This window comes from Phragmites australis, chromosome 19, assembly GCF_958298935.1.
Source record: "Phragmites australis chromosome 19, lpPhrAust1.1, whole genome shotgun sequence".
NCBI lineage: Eukaryota > Viridiplantae > Streptophyta > Magnoliopsida > Poales > Poaceae > Phragmites > Phragmites australis.
The window spans coordinates 2,640,230-2,661,264 of record NC_084939.1 but is presented as its reverse complement, the minus strand read 5'-3'; the positions used below and the strand labels follow the sequence as shown (position 1 = coordinate 2,661,264).

At 40.8% G+C, this 21,035-nt stretch overlaps 2 protein-coding genes across 3 annotated transcripts; one reads left to right on the top strand and one right to left on the bottom strand.

Moving 5' to 3' along the window:
• The first annotated feature begins 928 nt into the window (after positions 1 to 928).
• LOC133900353 (DEAD-box ATP-dependent RNA helicase 52C-like) lies at positions 929 to 5,695 on the top strand. Of its 2 annotated transcripts, XM_062341459.1 has the most exons (7): positions 929 to 1,911; positions 2,015 to 2,098; positions 2,915 to 3,157; positions 3,789 to 3,947; positions 4,042 to 4,155; positions 4,553 to 5,088; positions 5,236 to 5,695. In XM_062341459.1, the coding sequence occupies exons 1-6, from the start codon at positions 1,204 to 1,206 to the stop codon at positions 5,063 to 5,065; spliced, it is 1,821 nt and encodes a 606-aa protein (XP_062197443.1). In that variant the 5' UTR covers positions 929 to 1,203; the 3' UTR covers positions 5,066 to 5,088; positions 5,236 to 5,695. The 2 variants fall into 2 exon arrangements, with proteins under 2 accessions (XP_062197443.1, XP_062197442.1); XM_062341458.1 differs by having other exon boundaries at positions 930 to 1,911; positions 4,553 to 5,695.
• A 12,682-nt stretch (positions 5,696 to 18,377) lies between these two features.
• LOC133900659 (probable calcium-binding protein CML46) lies at positions 18,378 to 19,568 on the bottom strand. The gene has a single exon (XM_062341862.1). It carries the CDS (start codon positions 19,332 to 19,334, stop codon positions 18,756 to 18,758), a length of 579 nt encoding a protein of 192 aa, XP_062197846.1. The 5' UTR covers positions 19,335 to 19,568; the 3' UTR covers positions 18,378 to 18,755.
• Positions 19,569 to 21,035: the final 1,467 nt, after the last annotated feature.

Genomic DNA, 21,035 nt, shown 5'->3' with positions numbered 1-21,035 from the left:
TCATTGGAAGATGGATCGAGTCGTATATGTTCATGCTATCTGTACCTAGAGCTGCTCGATGGGGATGATGGAGGAACATGTGTCGGCGACGAAACTTGTCGGCGTGGACGGCTGCATGACGGGGGGACGTGCACCGGCATCACTGACGGGGAGGTCCAAGGAACCGTATCCCTTCTCTGGTCAGGCAATTTTTTTTTGTTTTTTTAGGCTAAAAAATGTCGATACAGGCATAGACTATCACTATCGGTTGAAGATTTTAGTTGTCAGTGAGGATCAACTATCATTACTGGCTAAAAGCTTTCAGTCGGCAGTGATAACATCTTCACTGCTGATCTCCGAACTGACAGTAATAATCATAGCTATCACTGTCCGTTGCCTACTACCGGCTCTAAAACCTATAGTAAAAACCACTTTAGAGCCGACAGTGATGACATTTTTTTAGCAGTGGCATACTCCACATCATCTCTCATATGTACCACTAAGATTATTAGGATCCTGATACAGATCCTAGAATTTTACGATCCTATAATATTATGAAGTTGAAATAATACTGATCCTACATGTATCTTAAATTCATAGTATCGTGATCCAATTCTATACTATCCCACAGAATCGTTAAGATTCTACATCGAATTTCGATCCTATAATCCTAGATGAGAGTCCATATAATTCCACGTAATAACTAGGATCCATATATAATTAAGTTTTATTAGTTTAGTCTGATATATTTTTATTAATTTGTATTTTCAGAATTTATGTTTAATGATGTTTCATTTTTATCAATATATTTTTAATATAAAAAATAAATTAAACCTTATAAAATTAAAAAATTTCATAGAATCATCATCCTGCAATCCGAGCCTACGATCTAATTCTGCTAGACGAAAAACAATTCTACCTAGAATCCCGATCCTAAAAACGTTGTGTACAGGGAGCGCTACCTTAGTCCCTAAGGCATCGCCGCGCCTCCAAAGCCACCGACGCAGGCGGCGCGAGCACAACACGCCGCGCCCGGTAGCTCTCTCGCCCAGCCCATCACCTCCCATCCCCCGCCGCTTTTAGCCGCAGGCGCGGAGGAGAGATTGCGAGCTTCCAACTGTACAACTTGCCGTCCACCCACCTCGCCTCCCCACCGATCGCAAAGCGCCCTCTTCCACCTCCGCTGCCGCCGCCACCGCCACCGCCACCGCGCAGATCCGCCCCATGTCGACCTCTTCCCGCACCTCCTGGGCCGACATCGCCGACGCCGAGCCTGCGCCTCCTCCTCCTCCTCCCGCCGCCGTCGCGGCCCCTACCCCCGCCCCGGTCGCCAACGGCCCCGCCCGCTCCTCCTACGTCCCTCCCCACCTCCGCAACCGCTCCTCCGCGTCCGCCCCTCCCCCCTCCTCCGCGCCTCCCCCGCGCGCCGCCCCCGGCCTCCTCTCCCGCCCCGGCGCCGGGGGCGGCGGCGGCAGGCCCCGCCCAGGGCGATGGGACCGGGAGCCAAACCCCTTCGCGGCCGACGAGGCCGCGGCGGCTGCCGAGCCTGCCCCGTTCGAGGAGCATCAGAACACGGGGATCAACTTCGACGCGTACGAGGACATCCCCGTCGAGACCAGCGGCCGTGAGGTGCCCCCGCCCGTCTCCACCTTCGCGGAGATCGACCTCGGCGAGGCGCTCAGCGAGAACATCCGCCGGTGCAAGTACGTTCGCCCGACCCCCGTGCAGCGGCATGCGATCCCGATCTCGCTGACCGGGCGGGACCTCATGGCGTGCGCGCAGACGGGCTCCGGGAAGACGGCCGCGTTCTGCTTCCCCATCATCAGCGGCATCCTGCGGGGACCGCCCGCGCAGAGGCCACAGCGGGGCGGGATGAGGACCGCGTACCCGCTCGCGCTCATCCTCTCGCCCACCAGGGAGCTCTCCATGCAGGTGATGGATGGTCGCTTGTTTATCTCTTTTTTTTTTGGCCGTTGGGTATTGTGCTGGATTCATGCCTGTGATGGTTGCTAATGCTGCGATTTGTTTGTCGCAGATTCATGATGAGGCGAGGAAATTTTCGTATCAGACAGGTGTTAAGGTGGTTGTTGCATATGGAGGAGCACCAATTAATCAGCAAGTCAGGTTCTTTTCCTCTGAAGCTTGAAATGCAATTCTGCTGCTGAATTGGCCTGATTGATTTTATTTATAGAGTGTCTGTTTTGCGAATCATTTAATTACAAGTTTTGTGAAAGCTGTTTGCTTGCTTGGCATAAATTTCTGTGGCCAAAATTGTTTGGATGAGTGTAACAGTTAGCCGTTTGACCATGATGCAAAGTTTGCAAGGCAAGATGTGAAATTGGCTCTTCAAATATGGCATGTGTGAACTCTAATGTTTATAGTTTTCATTGGTTTTCGGGTGCACATGGGTCACAAGGCTAATCAAGAGCTTTGTTTAAATAACATTTTGTACATAATTCTGAGATTTACATGAAAATGTGTTACTAGGTTAATCAAGAACATCATTTAAAACAGCTTCTATCTGTGCTTTACTTTATTCATGTATTGTAAGGTTCATAATAGGTGTTAAAACAACCTTGCACTTTTTTTTTAATGTAGAGTTTCAATACAAAGTGAGTCTTCAAACTGTGGCAAAGCTGAGATAAGACTGGCAGTTCCAAAGACATGAATCGCAGCATATAGTTCCTCCGATGTGCCATTAACATAGTATTTTTTTGCCAGTTTGGAATGCTATCTATGAATAGAAGAACGTGGAAGTTAGCAATCCACGTGCCACCTTGTACCGTTATTACTTTTACTATATTTTACTATTACTAGTACATTATTATTATTATTATTGTTGTTGTTGTTGTTGACCTGTTGTCTGTTAAGCATAACTTATATGCTTAAACTTCTATCAAATCCTAAATTTGGCTTTTGTTTTCTACCTTTGCAGTTAAGAGATCTTGAGAGGGGTGTTGACATTCTTGTGGCTACTCCTGGTCGTTTGGTTGACTTGTTAGAAAGGGCAAGAGTTTCTTTGCAGTCAATTAGATACCTTGCCCTTGATGAGGCAGATAGAATGCTTGATATGGGTTTTGAACCACAAGTTAGGAGAATTGTTGAGCAAATGGACATGCCTCCACCAGGTGTCAGGCAGACACTTCTGTTTAGCGCGACATTCCCAAAAGAAATCCAGGTTATCTATTCTTTTAACATTACTGTATGTTAAATGTATGTATTATGTGTTGTTTTTTCTCTCATGGCTGTTTTGGTTTGTTTGTCCCCTATTGATAGCTATTTCTATATTTGGTTGAGCGCTGTGGGTAGTAGCTTGGCATGTTTCCATGATAGGATAGCTTTTGTTTCTATGCTAGACGAGTTTACTCAAAGTAGTTAGATATAACACTTTAGAGAAATCTTATACCTTATTATTACATCAGTGTGCAATCTGATGTTAATATAGTGTAATATTATGTTTATGAATGTTAAGCAGACAATGTGATTGTGATACTAGTATAGCCCTATGTATTAGTATGTGCATTGGAGAAGCGTGTCTATAATACCATGATTACCTTAGCATTGTAAAATCTGTCTCTTTACTGCCTTTAACACACTTAGCTTCTTGTTTTTGAGTGAAATGAAATGAAATTACTAATGTGGATGTAGGATTGAAACATCCTTTTCTCTTTTTTAAAATTTTCATTGGTGGTGATCATCTGGCACTTCTGTAACTGTGCAAAGTTTTCAACTGGTGATGACTAATTTTGAAATATGTTCAATTGGTATTTGATTTCTTACTGATATCGATGTTTTTCTAATGAACACAGAGAATGGCCTCAGACTTCCTGGAGAACTACATCTTCCTAGCTGTTGGAAGAGTTGGATCGAGTACTGAGTTGATTGTCCAAAGAATTGAGTTTGTGCAGGAGGCAGACAAAAGAAGCCACCTTATGGATCTGCTACATGCTCAAAGAGATACTGGAAAGGTAATGTTTGACCACTGTTTGTTTAGATTTGCAATTCAGTTGACTTTTGTGATGTTTTTATTATAGTTGTGCTCATTTTTTGTTTCTTCTGCAGCAAGCTCTCACACTTGTCTTTGTGGAAACCAAAAGGGGTGCTGATTCATTGGAAAGCTGGTTGTGTATGAATGGGTTTCCAGCTACTTCTATTCATGGAGACAGAAATCAGCAGGTTTGTTCTTGTTTGTCACCCCCTTCAGAACATTTAGTTGTACTTGTTCACTGCAGTATGGTCGTACCACTGGTTAGTCGGTGTCATGAAATGAATATTACTGTATTGTTGCTATCTTGTCTGTTTGGCAAACTCAAAAAAGGATGTTCTAATGTTATATATTATCGTTACTGTTATTTCCAGATATTGCTATTACAAAGCACACGCTTAGAACTGCCTACTCCTTGTTGGTTCACTCATATATCCAGCTCTAAGTTTCACTGCCTACAATTCTGTATTCTTAATCATGTTCGACTTAACCTTTCACGTTGTGTATGCTTGTGTCAAACAAAGTAAGATGCTTTGTGTCATCAGTGGCTCTTCTTTTCGTAATATATTGATATACCTTTTCTGGCAGGAAAGAGAATTTGCTTTGAGATCCTTCAAGAGTGGCCAAACTCCTATTCTAGTTGCAACTGATGTGGCAGCTCGTGGCCTTGACATTCCTCATGTTGCTCATGTAGTGAACTTCGATCTCCCCAATGATATTGATGATTACGTACATAGGATTGGAAGGACTGGGAGAGCAGGAAAGAGCGGACTTGCAACTGCTTTCTTCAACGAGAATAACTCGTCAATGGCAAGACCTCTTGCTGAACTTATGCAAGAATCTAATCAGGAAGTACCTGCATGGCTCTCACGCTATGCAGCTCGCCCTTCGTACGGTGGTGGAGGGAGGAACCGACGATCTGGAGGTGGGAGCCGTTTCGGTGGTCGTGACTTCCGCAGTGACTCTTCCTCATTCGGCAAGGGGGGTGCTCGTGGTGGTGGCGGTCACTATGGTGGAGGCAGCAGTGGTGGTTATGGTGGTTCTTCTTCATACGGGGGTGGTAGCTATGGTGGGGCTAGGGCTCCGAGCGCCTGGGATTAATGTTATAGTTGCTCCCTAGTAAGGTTTGGCAAGTCTAGGCTACTTTTCAATCTAGTTTTCTCATTAGGTATACATTTTTGGTAGGAGCTGTTATAAAGCGATGGTACAAGGTGAAATGCGTCATCCCCTTTTTTTCTTCTGGTTACTACCACTGCAGTCTTATCTTGCAGATGTCCATCATGGAGAGCGTCTTGAGGACTTTCAAGCCCACAAGAGATTCCTAGCTAGGAATAGGATTTCCAGTTCTTAAATTCCTAGTTAGGGATAGTAGCTGGTGTTGCTAGGCTGACATGTAGTGCTTGATGCAAAGTTTCCGCCTTTGCGTTTTCCTTGGTCCATGTCTCATTTTGGTGGTCGGATGTTATAAAGCTTGCGGTGAGGGGCTTTTGCGGCATGATTTTTGTCTTGGTTTTGACTTTTGACACCCATAGGTTGAAGAACAGGTCGGATGATATAGTCTTTTAGATCCTGTTGTAATGTATATACTGTGAGGTGAGGCTGGAAAGAATAAATTATGTAGGTTTAGAGGAGGAAGGGGGAAGTTGTGTGATAGTTTTGTCTGTGAAGATACCTGCTATTGTGTACTGTGAATTTGTTTTGGATGGAGTTAAACTAACATATTCATCCAAATGTTTGTCTCTTGTATTTGCCTTCCCTTGCTTTTTTTGTTTGCAGTATTATGTTACCATGATATGCGTGTGCAATTTTTTCGGCGCCTTTGATCTTATGCTACCGTTTGTTGCTGGGGTTTTTTTTTTTTTTTTTTTTTTTTTTTTTTTTTTTGTCTCTGCTGTGCCCAATATTCGCGGCCTTCAACTTTTTATTCTAGTAGCATTTTGAATAAGTGATACCCTACTGTTACTGCCCTGCTCTCCCAATAATCAGGCACCAAGCTGCACTTCCTTTGGATCTACGATGATTGGGGTGGTTCACGGCGGCTTGTCGCCGGCAATGGCATCATGACAGCGTGTTCTTGTACCGGGAAGGGGGAAGGAGAAGGGAGGTCTGGAAGATGGCGGTTACTGAAGTAGTAAATATGGCTCGCACAAAAAGTTAGGTTCAGGCTTATCTTCTATCTAAAGGGCTCGCACAAAAAGTTAGGTTCAGACTTATCTTCTATCTAAAGCGTACAGTTTGTATCGGATGGTGGATGTTGAGGGTTGCATTAGACTATCTTTAACGGTTTTCTTTCAGGTCTAAAATCTTTTAACGATGGGATTCTCGTTTCCTTAAGCGTTTCAACGGTTTTTTTCATAGTTTTTGTCACGAAGAGATTCTAAGGTTATTCTATTCTCTTTCCTTTTTTTTCACGATTTTTTCAAAAGAAAATTATTGAAAATAAGAGAAAATAAAGAGAATGAGAATATGGAAGAATATCGAGAAAAAAACGAAATGAAGCGAATATAGTTGAACATGTATTAAGTGACCTCCTACCATTTCGGAGCAACAATGTGGCCTCCATGGGCCTCAACACTTGCTAGCGTCGGTATTCAGTGCTGCATATGGCATTTTAGGAAATCAATCCATAAAATTAGTGTGATTTTGTTTTTTTTGGCATGGACGGAAATGAGAATGCGATTCAGTTTGCCTCTCGATTTTGTATCGATTTTTCTTGCAATAGAGTCGTTCTCCAGGATGTCCGATTCGACCTGCAAGTCGTACACCTTCCCTGCACTCCGACAGCTTTCCATTCATCTGCATCTTTGCACACTTTTGAGTTTTTCATTGCAATATTAATGGGAAAAGAAATGGACGGCAAGCATATAGGCACTAACTTTGGCTAAAGTATGGAAAGCCAAATTTCCGGATGCATCCCAATCCTTCTTTTTTTCCAGTGGCAAATCGACTTTTGTTGGTTTTCATCAAGAACTTCTGACTCAAGTAAAAGAACTTTTGACGTTGAACAGATAGCTGTTGGCGCTGGTATATATAGTCACCGTGTATCTCTAGGTCTGTTCGTTTTCGCAATAACAAGCTAATTGGGCACTGCCAAGGCTGCATCTTCCTTCACCGCAACCATATGGCTTACATTGCTTTACCTATACATGGGTTGTCAGTTGCAATTAGGGGTGAAAATTGGTCGGATAGTTTCTGACTGTCCGCCCATTGGAAGGGGTTCAAATATTATTTTTAGAACGAAAAATTGGATATCCGAGAATACTTTCAGATATCAGAGTCAGAGTAGGATAGTTGTATCGGATTTCGGATTTGAATATAGGGAGACATGTATTTGTTGGATATCGGATATCTGGGAATAAAATCAGGTATATCCAAAGATTATCTGAGTCTGTCTTTCATAGTTTGTAAACTTTTCATATGTATGGAGACGATCTTTATATGAAAATTAATATGATCTAGAACTTTACAGTAGAGACTTTTTTCATTTGAGGTTGTTAATGTGTCCAAATAACTAATAGAAGTTTCAGCCAGCATATCGGACACTCATAATATCTCTGTTTTTCACTCCAATGTGACTCCTTCCAAGTGAGTATATTGCTAATTTCCTTGTTATGCTGCTAATGTAGTTGAGTTTTGGATATATGGAATGATCGAACAATCATAACATATATAATATATATATAGTTGTTACTTTCACTCAATATCCGAAAAAATATTTGTGACCGACGTTGTTTACATCTAACTAGTCACATATTCAATCCATATAGATCTATATTTGTGACCGAGATTATCCACATCCGTATCTGTATCGACACCATCCGTATACGACTCCGACTCTTAAAAAAAATATGGTATAGGATACATGATCAACAATATTCATTTGTATCCGATCTGATTATACTCCTAGTTGCAATGCACTTCATACGGCATATAATGGAAACATATGGTTTTTTGAACAAAAGATAATTCAGAATTAGAAAATTGATTTTCTTTGATGGGAAGAATTAGACGACACAACTAGCGACGAATTTGATGGTTCAAAGAAATAGTACCCCCACAAGGCTTTTGCAGGTATGCACATTATGGCAAATTATAACAGCCTGGCTACCCATTGTACATCCATTGAAGATCTGTAAGAGGCCCTATAGCAGGAAAAAAATAAAAAAACAAAAACAAACGGATAGACCTATATATACGAGTAGTTGGTCCATTTCTGCTTGTAAATACTAGCTGACCAAACAATACTCGCCAATGCTGTTACACCACATGCTATTATGCATGAACTGAAATTTTTAATGAACGCGAATACTTGTAGCATGATACCTTGCAACAATGCTGACCTTGGGGTTGGGAGGCACATCAGGGAAATTTTTGCTCTGCTTCAGGTGGAAAGGTAAGTCATGACTATCTATGTATGCATGTCCTAAAATTGTTGGCTTGTTATGTGTTGAGGATGCAAAATAGGATGCTCCCATGGTTTGGGACTTAAGAGAGATCGAACCTATTCTAAAATCCTGTTTTGACGTGTTATAGGCTGCTCAAGTCGTGGACTCGTTGCTCTGCACTGGTGTCGTCATGTTGCCTGTCTTGATGGCCTTCAACTTGGTCTAAGCGGGAGTTCAACATCTGGAGCTCTCAGCATCGTTCTTGATTAGTTGCCATGCGATTTTGATGGTGTTGTATCGAAGAAATAACAGCTAATAGTTGTGCTGAACAAGCTCGCAGCATGTTCTCGATTAGTTGCCATGCGATTTTGATGGTGTTGTATCGAAGAAATGACAGCCGATAGTTGTGCTGAACAGTTCCGAACATGTTTTCGCTAGCATTCAAGCAAATGAGGCTGCTTATATCTTGGCAACCCAAAAATTGACAGTACTTCGCAGATGGATCGTAATCCTTAGAACTATCGATAAAATAACACCTCAATTGATTCTCGGAAAATAATCTTCAGACATTCTTTTCCTCTGAATAAGTTTATTGGTTCTTCCAATCTGTTTCTAGGTATGTAAAGTAGAACTGCATGTCTTGGAGTTGCACACACGTGGAGGAGATAAGACTGCTTTGTTTCTAGTCATAAAGCACTTTCTGAGCAGCAAGATGATTAACTTCTTGCTACAATCCCTTGCACAGATCTTTAAGCACATTCTTTCCTTCCCCGGCTACATGTTTACATCTTAACCGAAACTGAATTAATCACAGCTCGAGTTACATCTTAATTAAGCGGCAACATTTCAAGGGGTTGCATCTCTCCCACCTACTTGATGGGTTTAACTGGACTATTCCTCCAGCACTAAACCTGTCTTCCGTTAAGAGTTTACCACAGCGAGGAGCGGTAGTTATGTCTCTCATCAGGTAAGTGACCCCTCTGCTGAAACAACAACATGGCGTCCATGGATTTCAGCTCTCGCTATCATCGGTGCTGCATAGGATATTTTAACAGGTAAATCTATACAATATAGTACTAGGGTCTGTTTGTTTATGTTTCTGCTTTTGACTTATCTGAAAAGCTATGTTTTTAATATTTTTAAAAGCTGTTTTTGAATTTTAGCTGTTGGATTTTACAATATTTTTTTGACTTCTCAGCACACTACTTCTCAGAAAAGCTAATCTCAGCAAGCTTCTCAACTTCTAGTTCATTTACTTAGCAGCAAACCCGTTTGTTTGGACTTCTAGTTTCTGGACTTCTAACAGAAATAGAAGCAGAAACAATTGAAACAAACATGTCCTTATTCTGTTAAAGACAAGCACAGAAACAAGGTTGTGGTTCCACTTTGCCATCCTCTGAAATTGTGTCGATCTTTGTTGTGCTACACTTAAATGGTTTCTCTTCATTGTGAACACATGAAATGATCTTAGTGGAACACATTTTTAACACTGAGTTTTTTTATTGCAGCACGAAGGAAAGGAAAAAGGAAAGAAAATGCGCAGCAAGAAACCAACAAGAGTCACTTACTCCAGTGTCAAATAGAGTTACGTTGGGTTTCATCAAGATTTTCTGACTCTCGCTAAACAACAAAAATAAAAAGCAGATTTTTTTACAAATGGAACATAAATCGCTTTTGTTGGCCGTAGTGTATATAATCTCGTATCTCTAGGTCTGCTTGTTTTTGGAATAACAAGCTAAATGTGTCCATCCATTATAAATTCAGTGCTGCGCCGAGGCTGCACCTTCCTTCACTGCAACCATATGGCTTACAGTGCTCTTTGTAAATACATAGTTGTAAAGATCTGTTTGGCATAACTCTAGTTCCGAGATCTATAAAATAAAGTAGTTTAAATTTTTATTTTTAATTTAAAATAAAAAATCTTTGATCTGAAACTATATGAAACAGGACATAAGATGCAATGTAGTTCATGCGGCATATAATGGACGCATAAGAATATATTTTTGAATAAAAGAAAATGATCAGCATTAGAACAATTTTATACTTTTTTATGGGAATCATTAGACCACAATGTTGTGTATAGCCAGCGATGATCTGATGGTATCTAATTAAGGCTTTGCAGATATGTGCATTATGGCCAATATATCAGCCTGACTGCCCATTGGACCTGTTCATTGAAGAGCTGCTACAAACCCTGAACCCGCGGGGGGGGGGGGGGGACGAACAAATGGGACAGACCTATATATACAAGTAGTTGCTCTATTTCTGCTTGTCATCACTAGGGAACGGAACAATTCTTGTTCATGCATGATGTTACACCACATGCTGCCATGCGTGATGTTGAAGTGAAAAAGTGTCACACCAAACACCGAACATCTTGTGTGCAAATTCTTAGACCGAAAATTCTAGGCCGGATCGGATGTTCCGATCGACCGATCGGAAGTTCCGATCTGTATATCCCGCAAGCAACACCTAGGAAACCCTAATTGTGGCACCGTACTGTTGGATCTCCGTTGTCATCCACGCTCGGGAGGGATCCGTCAGAGTGTAGATGCCTAGCCGCTTGTTCTTGGTTGTCGAGATCAAGAACAGGAAGCAGTGTGACGGTGAGCGCACGATTGGAGGCACGCCGAGCGACACACTGTTAGTGAGGATGAGACAGTAGTCGGTGGTTAGCTATTGATCGAGTCGAGTTATAGAAGGAAAAGCTTGGTATGGGAGGAGAGTGCGTGCATTGCGGCTTGCAGTGCTCCAGCTAGCCTCCGTGCTCGCTATGGATTCCGTTCGAGGCCGTTGTGGTGCTGGCCTGATGCCGTCACGGAGCCAGCCCGAAGGCGAGGCGGGGCTCCGTTGGCCTTCGAGTTCATTGTGGAGCTAGCTGGAGGCCGTCGCAGCACTTGTTCGTGGAAGATATTTTCTTGCACCAATACAAGAGGTTGCCAAGATTTGAAATGCGTACATTCCAAGAAAAGATGTTTTGGATGGAATTCTTTCCAAACTTAAACTCAGAGGCTTTTTGAAAGGTTAGGGAGTAAACCTAGGTGGTCAGAACAAGAAAATGCTTAGTCTCTTCAGAGAAGAACTAGCATGCCTTGAGCAGATAGAAGAAAGTTGTGCCGTAAGTTTTTCTCAAGCCGCTAAAAAAGCTCAACTTCTTGCTCATATTCAGAATTTTCTCCTTGATAAAGAGATGTACTGATATAAAAGATCTCATTCTACTTGGATTCTTAAAAGTGGTAATAATAATAAATTTTTCCACAAAATTGCAAATGGAAGGAAAAGAAAAAATACAGTCTTCTACTTAATCCATGACAACACTAAGATCTATAGAGATGAAGTTTTGTTAAAACATGCCACTGAATATTATAAAGATCTCTTTAGCATTTCTTCTAGCAATATGCTTTCTTGAACCCCTCCGTATGGTCAGACATGGAAAAATTAAACATCAATAATAATGATCTGTTAGACATGCCTTTCTTTGAAGATGAAATAAAAAGATATCTTTTTCAAATGAAGGCTAACAAGGCAGGTGGCCCTGATGGCTTTCTTGCTGAATTATTTCAGTATTGCTAGGATGCAATTAAACCAGACTACTGCCAACTATTCTATGATTTCTATGAAGGTTCTTTGGATATCAAAAGACCTAATTATGGAGTTATTACCCTTCTTCCAAAAGTCCAAAATGCTGAAAGGATACAACAATTTCTCCCTATTTGTTTGCTAAACTGTCCATATAAATGGATCACTTAAGTCTTGAATAATATGTTGGAACCTTTTATGGATAAACTTATTAGTTCTTGTCAGAATGCTTTTATTAAAAATAGAAACAATATGAATGGTGTTATGTCCTTACATTAAATTTTACATGAAACTAAAAGAGAAAAGCAAATTGATGTGATTTTGAAACTTGATTTTGAAAAAGCTTATGATAAAGTTTGCTGGAACTTCCTTTTCCAATGTCTTGATATGAGAGGGTTTAGCCTAAGATGGAAAATGTGGATAAAAAAAGTAGTATGTGATAAAACTTTGAATGTTAAACTTAATAACCCCATGAGGCCTTATTTACAAGCCATAAAGGGGTTAAACAAGGTGACCCTTTATCTTGCATCCTTTTAAATCTTGTGGCTGACAGTTTGGCTATGATGATCAAATCTGTACAAAATAAAGGCCAAGTGATTTGTTTGGTATCACATTTATTTGGCAAGGTGGTGGCACCAAGAAAAAATATCATCTGATTCGATGGGAAAGAATATGTTTACCTAAGAAAAAAGGGGTCTAGGTATTAAGGACCTAAGTAAATTGAACATTGCATTTATGTGCAAATGGTGGTGAAAAATTGAAACTAATGATGACATGTGGCAATCTATTATTCATAAAAAATATCCGCAACATGCTTCAGTAGCCACTGTCAAGCACAAATATAATGACTCTCCTTGCTAGACTGACCTGCTTAATATCAGAAGCTTTTATCTTCAAGAGAGAAATTTTTTTATTGGTAATAGCAAGATTGCCAGGTTTTGAGAAGATGTGTGGATCTCTTCTAGTCCTCTTTCCTTGATGTTCCCAACTCTTTACTCTGTTTGTAATCAAAAGAATATATTTGTATATGACTGTCATCATTTGCATTGGGATCTTAACTTTAGGAGATGGTTAAATAATGATCTACAGATGCAATGGTGCTTGATCCAGAGCTGGCTTGTGAATGTTCAACTAGGAGAAACTAATGATGTAATATCTTAGTCCTTTGATAAAAAAAGATGCTTTTAGTGTAAAATCCATGTACAATTTGGCTGGTGAGAGATGCTCCCTACAAGCCATATAAGCACATCCGGAAAGCCAAATTTTCTTTGAAGGTTAAAATCTATTTTGCATCCAAAATGAGACATGTCAGCATCTCTTCTTCATCTGCCCTATTGCTAAGGTTGTCTGAGGTGTTATAGCTACATTCATTAGGGTTGATACTATTTCTAACTCTCTACAACAATATTATCAGTGGACTGATGATAATTTTGCAACTGGGAAGCCTTTTGCCACTCTTGGATTAGCTGATATCTGCTGGCCCATATGGAAAGCTCGTAACAAGTCATACTTTGACAAGAAACTTTCAAAAGATCCAACTGACATTATTTTTCATGCTTATTCCTTTTTAAAAATATGGGTAGATCTGCTAAATGAGATAAGTAAGGAAGATCTCCTGCGTGAAGCCCATAGCCTGCTAGAGACGGTGAGCCAACTCTTGGCTAGGCGTCAGGCTCATCCTCGTACAGATGGCCAGCTGCAGGTGCTCCCTAGCCTACCTCAGTAAGATGACGATCAGCAAAAAACAGAGGAAAACCGTGAAGGGTGACTGATCGTGTTGCTTGCTCAAAACTGAAGACTGCATACTTTGTTAAGTGGAGTCGACCTACTAGACTTTTGCCTGGATGTCTCAGAGACGAACTCTGTGCCCCCCCCCCACCTATTTCTCTAGTTAAACTTGGATGATGACCTGAGATCTACTAGGTTTCCTACTGCATTTCTACTATGCGTTGGTTGTATCCTACTCTTATTCTCCCCCTGTTGCTTGTTGGATATGCAGATTCTAGTTTATGGTTGTAAGCCACATTTATTCCATTATCAAAGTAATGGAAATGGGGTCTCCCCATTGTCCAAAAAAATGGTCTTGAACATGTAAGTACAGCAAGACTGCCATATGCTTACCTGCACACCACGTGGAGGTAGTCTTCTCCAGAGATATAGACAGTAATGACTTCCTGATTGTTGTCCCATCATCTAACTTCCTGATGCCTTCCAATCCCATATCCCAGCATCTATCTCTTGTTTTCTTACCAATACAAGATAGTAATGACTCGATTGATAGATCTTACTATATGCTAGCACACGAGAAGAGTGTAGACAGTTCAGGAGCAAGATCATTCTGTGACCAAGAACTCTCTTCATGTAGAGACAGTAGGTGATGTATATATCCAGATGTCCGGTGGTCGATGGCGCAGCACTGATGTCGCGCTGTGATCGCTTCTGAGTCCAACTGTATTCAGTGTTCAGTATCCGCAACTTTATAAGCCAGCCTCGGCCATTGTTCCATCATATGAATATCCAATTACTCTTTGTACCACCAGCATATGGATGAATCTTGGCCATAACTACATAAGTAATTCTTCCACTCATCATTTTGTAGTATACTAGTTGAAACCTGAAACTCTGTTGGACTGTATTATTGGTGCAGTAAATTGAATGTCCATCATTAAAGAAAAAATGCACCTAGTTAATTAACTAGTCCTTCCACTCGAAAAAAAAAGCAAGTCTTTTCTTGGTTCTTGGTCACATGGATGAGTAAATGATGGAACATAAACTGCATGACCACATGGAACCATCTAACAACTGAAGTTCGGATTTAATTTACTTTGTTCACTTTTAGTTCAAGATGGGATGATTTAGATATTGTTTGATCTAGTATATTTTCTGCACAAAGTTTGGATTTTGATTTGCTTTATGGGTGCTGTGACGGTTCAGACTTGGTGTGCATGTCCCCAACGCAAGTTGATCCATAATGTGAGCAGGAGGTTTCGCTTTCGCTTGAGTTGTTTTTTCTTGGGGAGGGACGTGCCATGCTCCATATGGATGGAACATCTTCCAGGGCATTTTTCAGCAAGAAGGGTTCTTTTTGCTTGTGATTTTGCATGTTTCTCCGCTGCTTGATTTCCACAAGTACATGTGTGGATCACCCAAAACTAAACCTGCTGCTCCTTATATTTATGTCACCCACAATTCGGTAGGCTGAAATATAGCTAGGCGGTAGGTGGAATATATATATAGCAGATATCCGTATTATTCGATATTCGTATTCCACTAAATATTAATGTGGTAAGAAAATTCCATATCTGATTGATAGATGGATACAAATACGGATATATCCGATTTTGTTTCTCAAATAAGGATATATCCGTATCCGTTTCCCTATAAATAAATATGGATAATATCCCATTACTACAGAAATAGGTTTATATGTCGGCTCATCACTGCCGGTTTCTTATGAGCCGATAATAATGTATTATCACTGTCGGTTCGTATCATAGATTGACACTAAAAGATCATTCGAAAAAAACCGGCAGTGAAAATCCACTATCACTTCCAGTTTGTGTTACGAGCCGGCAGTGATAGTGGATGATAACTTATTTTAAAAAATTCATATCAAAACTGTAGCCCTCGACGACTTTGTAGCTAAAAACTTTTTCATTTGATGTCATTTAGATATCCAAATAATCGTTTGAAGTTTCAGATAGAAAATGTCAAAAGGATTGCATATGCTAATGGTATCACTAGTACTTCTGTGATGGGATGGTAATGACATATCGCGCGAGCTAAGAGGTTCTAAGTTCGAGTGTCACGAACCGTACGCGCGTGTATTTCGCGCGAAAAATCACGACTTACGACGGGTGTAATATATATATACACACACTGTATGTATATTCTGCAGGTATGCTCACTGTAGTTCATGTCTGCGCACATCCTACAAGTTGTAACTCACAGTGTTTCAGGTTGTAACTCACAGTGTTTCGGGTTGTAATCGGGGGATGTGAGCAGTGCGAATAACAAGTTATAACTCATAATATTAGCTTCTCGTATTGCAATTATGTATTTATGGACGTGAAGTTGTAACTGATCTACCTAACAAGTTGTAACTCACAGTGTTTCGAGTTGTAACTGGGGGATATGCGCAGTGCGAATAACAAGTTGTAACTCACAATGTTAGCTTATCGTGTTGCAATTATACATTTCTGGACGTGAAGTTGTAACTGGTCTACCTAACATGTTGTAACTTATAGTGTATCGGGTTGTAACTGGAGGATATGCGCAGTGCGAATAACAAGTTGTAACTCACAATGTTAGCTTCTCGTGTTGCAATTATGCATTTTTGGACGTGAAGTCCTAACTGGTCTACCTAACAAGTTGTAACTCACAGTGTTTCGGGTTGTAATTGGGGATGTGCGCAGTGCGAATAGCAACTACGCATAGGCGCAGAATAGCCTTGCCGTATATATATATATATTTCAGCCCCAAAAAGATAGATTCGACGCCCGACTATCACTGCCGGCTAAAGTCTTCAGTCGGCAGTGATAACCCCTTCACTGCCGATCCCCGGACCAACCTTGTTGCTCACTGCCGGCTCCAAAACCGGTAATAAAACCCATTTATGGGCCGATAGTGAAGGAATTTTTTTATTAGTGTCCGTATCTGAATATGCACATACTTCTATAGAATATAAATATAAGTAACATAAAGTTTTATTTTTTATCTTGTTCCCTTACTTAATTTTTTCTACCCTACCTATTATTTTATTATTTGATAATATATTATGTATACTATAGCAATAAATCTAGTCCTTTCATCTCTCATCTAACAGTTTAAAATCATCTAAAATTATATTATTGTATTAAAAGTAGCTCTTTATCTTAACGGAGAGGATAAATCCACTAAAAATGAAGTTCCTTATGTTGAATTGATATCGTGCACATGTCAAATAAATTTATTATTTTAAAATTTATCGTTAAAGCTATAGGATATTCACAACAACTAAGCGTGTCCTATTCCTGGTTCAGCTTAATCGTTTTTAACGTTAACAGATCACTGTCGCGCTGCAATGCAAGAATCATGCGCAGCGAGGTGAATATTCAGAGGAAAAGCATGCATGGGACGTGTAGATCTGAATCAGATTAAGTACCAGCTACTTGGAGACGATAGCGAGCTCGACTTGCTTGGTGAACTCCCTTTCGCGCCGCGTTATCCCTGCATATATATAGTGGAGACCCATGCTCCACCGAGTCAGTTGCCACCTAAAAATAAAGACCAGGACAGGCTTTAAGCGCGTAACCTGTTCTTGTTCAACTAAATCAGGTGCAAATGGATACTAAACAATATAATAAATCAAGATGAGCTCCTCCTACTTGGTGATGATGGCCGTCGGGCTCGATCCTCACCCTAGGCTTTTCCCGCACGAGAAGGGTAGATGGCTCATTTTAATTCTCTTGTGTTTGTACACAACTCTTTATACAGTGAATATCACCGATTGATATATGCGGTTTTTTTCATAAATTTTTTTTACGTAAAAATCGTGTCTCGTGTTCGATCCGTCATGCAATATTTATAACAAAGTTCTTGGCCGTTAGCCAACATGACAACATATCCTGACGTCTAAATTTGGCGGTGCCTGATAGGGAAAATGGCATAGCGTCAGGTTTTCAGAGCACCATTGTTGGTTGCTCCCAGTTGAGAAAAACTGGTAGCAATATCATTTTAGAGGTATTAAATCCATAGGAAAATATGTTCATTTTACAGACGGTTACCCTTGGCCACCAAGAATGATTCAGATCCTATGCTTTGAGATCCGTTTCTTCAATAGTCGCAACAGGAGATACATGTGTACCTCCGATTGCGATTCACCATATACCGCTTTATGGACGACCTTAACAACATGCACGACAATGACGCCTCATGTCAATTGCTCTGATACGATGAGTTGGAGGTTAAGATTGTCAGCAATGCACAGCTTATGCCACTTGCCATCGAAACATCGACGATATAATATATATGAAATTATGGAAATTTCATATGGGAAGAGTTAATTTGCTTGAGTAATGTCTTACTAACCAGTCAAATTTCCCGATACCTCCTATCCCAAGGCCACTGCTAAGCGCAGATAGGTAACAGCTTCACCGTTGCCAATCCATGATATCTGATAGCCAGGGATTTTGGACACTGTCCTGTTGCAGCCTCAGACTAACAAGAAACTGAACTCTATTGGTACAAGGGAAGCAACAACTCTGGTATATGTAGTCACTTGGCCCTCTAAAATGTGCTATTCAGTTTGTTTTAGGTTCTCGATTCGGACTGTAATTTTCAATTACTAATGTAAAGATTGTGTGCTTCCTTCAATGCACCACATGGCTCTCTGAAACTCTGCTACCCGGAAATGCAGGTCCAAGTTTCACTCAAGTTTCCGAGCTACTCTTGTGTACTTTTGTCTACTCAAGTGCAAAAGAGCAACAAATTTTAGGATCAGATGTCGAATCTAAAACAAATATCTTGGCTAAACATATTTTGTTCTATTCTTCAGAGATAAGGTCATGTGCTGAAGTTTTTTTGTTGCCATTATACATGTGCCAAGTGCCCAAGCATGATGGAGCTTCACATTCATGGTGCTGAACTTATTTTTTTCTAGTCTAACGTGAATAAACATAAAAATGTGATTGCAGAAAATAAATTCTTCCCTAGAGGCAGGGGAACCACCTAATCTAGAGAAATATCATTTTTCTCTACTGTTCAAAACCAAATCAATATCATTTTTCTGCAAATCTATCCCTTTGCTGAACATGGAAAATCAAGCACATACATAAAAAAAAGTTCGTTTAGCAAATGTCAACCTCCAAAACCTTGGTGAACTCTGCCAAATCTATCCTCATGTCCTTGTTCATGTCATATTTTGCAATCATCTGCTCACACTCATACACCCCTACACCTTCTCCTAACCCTAGGCTCCGGAGCACTCGCTGCAAATCCGACGCGTCGATGTACCCGTCTTTGTTGTCATCAAACACCAAGAACGCCTGCCTCACCTCATGCAAGCTCGGTTCATCGTCGTCGAAAAGCCGAGAAATACATTCAGAGCCAATGGAGTTGCAGGCCAAGCTGTTTTCTTGATCAAAACCAAGGCCAATATTTCTCATCACGGCGTTGATATCTTCATGTGTCAGCTCCATCTCGTCGTCTTCGTTCTTATTCCGTGTCTTGATTATTCTTTTGTCGGCGACAACCGGTGTCGGCGGCGCCTTGTCGGCCGGACTACTGCAGGACTGACATGAACCGGGCAGGAGCCTCTGGATCTTTGAGATGGACCAGGTGAGGAAGGCGAGGAAGATGATGATACCACATGGTTCTTGGAGAACTGGTTCCAAATGGCTTGTTGCAGTGGCTGGTGACTTCTCCATTGTTGTCGCCTCGATGGCTTCCGAGCTTTGAAAAATCTTGTTGTTTTGGTGAGACTAAATTGTTGTCAGCAACGGAGGTTAGCAAGTTCTATGGGTGAAGGTCCATGTAGCAATGGAGGTTATATAGGAAAACTAAGCTCTTGTTGTTTGTAGTTTATTGTTTCAGCAGAATTAATCTGAAACATCTACGCAGACCACAAGATGTTTCGTCTATGAAGATCCGTGTGGAAGAGAAGCAGACAGCAAGATGGTCTTGTCCGACAGATTCAGAGTCTATGGTCTTGGTTTGGTCTAAAAAAAAATTATGGTCTTGGCACTTGTTGCTTCTTGTAAACTTCTTCACACTATAAGTAGAAGCTTCCTGGAAAGTGAGGAGTGAAGAACTTTATTCTCTCCCGCTTTCTCTATGTCTCTTTCTCACACACAAATAGTAGTCCAATGCATGACTTTTAAAAAAAAAAAAAATTGAGCTGTTAGATGTAGGGCTCCTGAAGTGTGTAGATGTTGTGGAACACACGGCAATAAATCTTCAGATCATGTGTATACTGATGAACTGGCCATTTCTTGGCCAGGCCGGACCGAAATGGTACAGAGAAAATGTGCAAATTTATCGGGTCAGCTGCAAATATGTTTTTCTGTGTCATGAAAAAACAGATCGCCATCTTTTGGGCTGGGATGGACTTTGAAAGGACAAAAAATGGATTGACCCCAGATCAGGCCAGGCAAAACCCAGCCCAAACCAGGCAAGCTGGCCTGGCAGTACAATTATTTCAGGCCCTTGATGGTGTTCTGAAAGTGTTTTGCTCTGTACTTTTCGGATAATTTGTAAACACTAGCGTCAATAAAATAGTCTTTGATATCTTTTTCAGTAGAATCCTTGTGGTGGTCAATGTGAATTATTACTTTCTGTTGTAGATTTGGCCAGACCTCGTCTATCGAAGTTCTTTCCCAGATTACCTTCTTAAAGTAAGAAGACTTTTGTAGCTCTGATTATTAAACAGATGAGGAGATTCGGGGAAAGAAAAAAATCCTTGTGGTGATTATCCAGAATTTTTTATATTTTTAAGAACCCGCGGGAGATTTGTGCCCGTTTGAATTGAGAAGAAAATAAGCACAACGAATGAGATGCAATGACGACCACCCTGGGAACTTGTCCAGAAATTTCAGGGAAGCCAGTATTTCTTCGGAAAGACCAAGCGTCAAGAGTCAAGACCTGAGAGGCTGCGATAATATATTTTGCAAAAAGACTCGAGACTTCAGAAGAAGTGTAGAGCAAGGCAAAAAAAAAAAAAAACCTGGTTATTAAATTATTCCAATTTCTTTCCGTTTTTCTTCTCATATTATTCCAAGTCCTATCTGTTTAACTTGATTCTGATTCTGAGTCCACAATGACGACCTAGACTTGTTCTTCCCTGCAGCTTAAGAATCAGGACCGTAAATATGTCATTTTTTATTTGATTATCCAAGAAATAAATTGTTTCACTTTCTTGAGCAACTTGACAAAGTAACTATAAGTACCAGCCTTCGACATGACTGAAGAAGCTATCAGTTGACAAAATAATTTTCAGAGTTGTACAGTAATACCTTTACAACATTTGATGGAGTCTGCTTCTCCCCTCCCCCCTCCGCCGATGCTCACCCCAAGCTCGGCGTCCAACCATCACCCGTTGCCGGTCTCCCCTCGCCCTATGGCCGACAACC

What these genes read in the sequence shown, in the direction of transcription:
- LOC133900659 (XM_062341862.1), bottom strand. Translation starts at nt 19,334, where the DNA reads ATGGAGAAGTCACCAGCCACTGCAACAAGCCATTTGGAACCAGTTCTC.
- LOC133900353 (XM_062341459.1), top strand. Translation starts at nt 1,204, where the DNA reads ATGTCGACCTCTTCCCGCACCTCCTGGGCCGACATCGCCGACGCCGAG. An exon ending in GAGCACCAATTAATCAGCAA is followed by an intron (nt 2,099 to 2,914) that starts GTCAGGTTCTTT and finishes CTACCTTTGCAG; the next exon opens with TTAAGAGATCTTGAGAGGGG. An exon ending in CTCAAAGAGATACTGGAAAG is followed by an intron (nt 3,948 to 4,041) that starts GTAATGTTTGAC and finishes TTTCTTCTGCAG; the next exon opens with CAAGCTCTCACACTTGTCTT.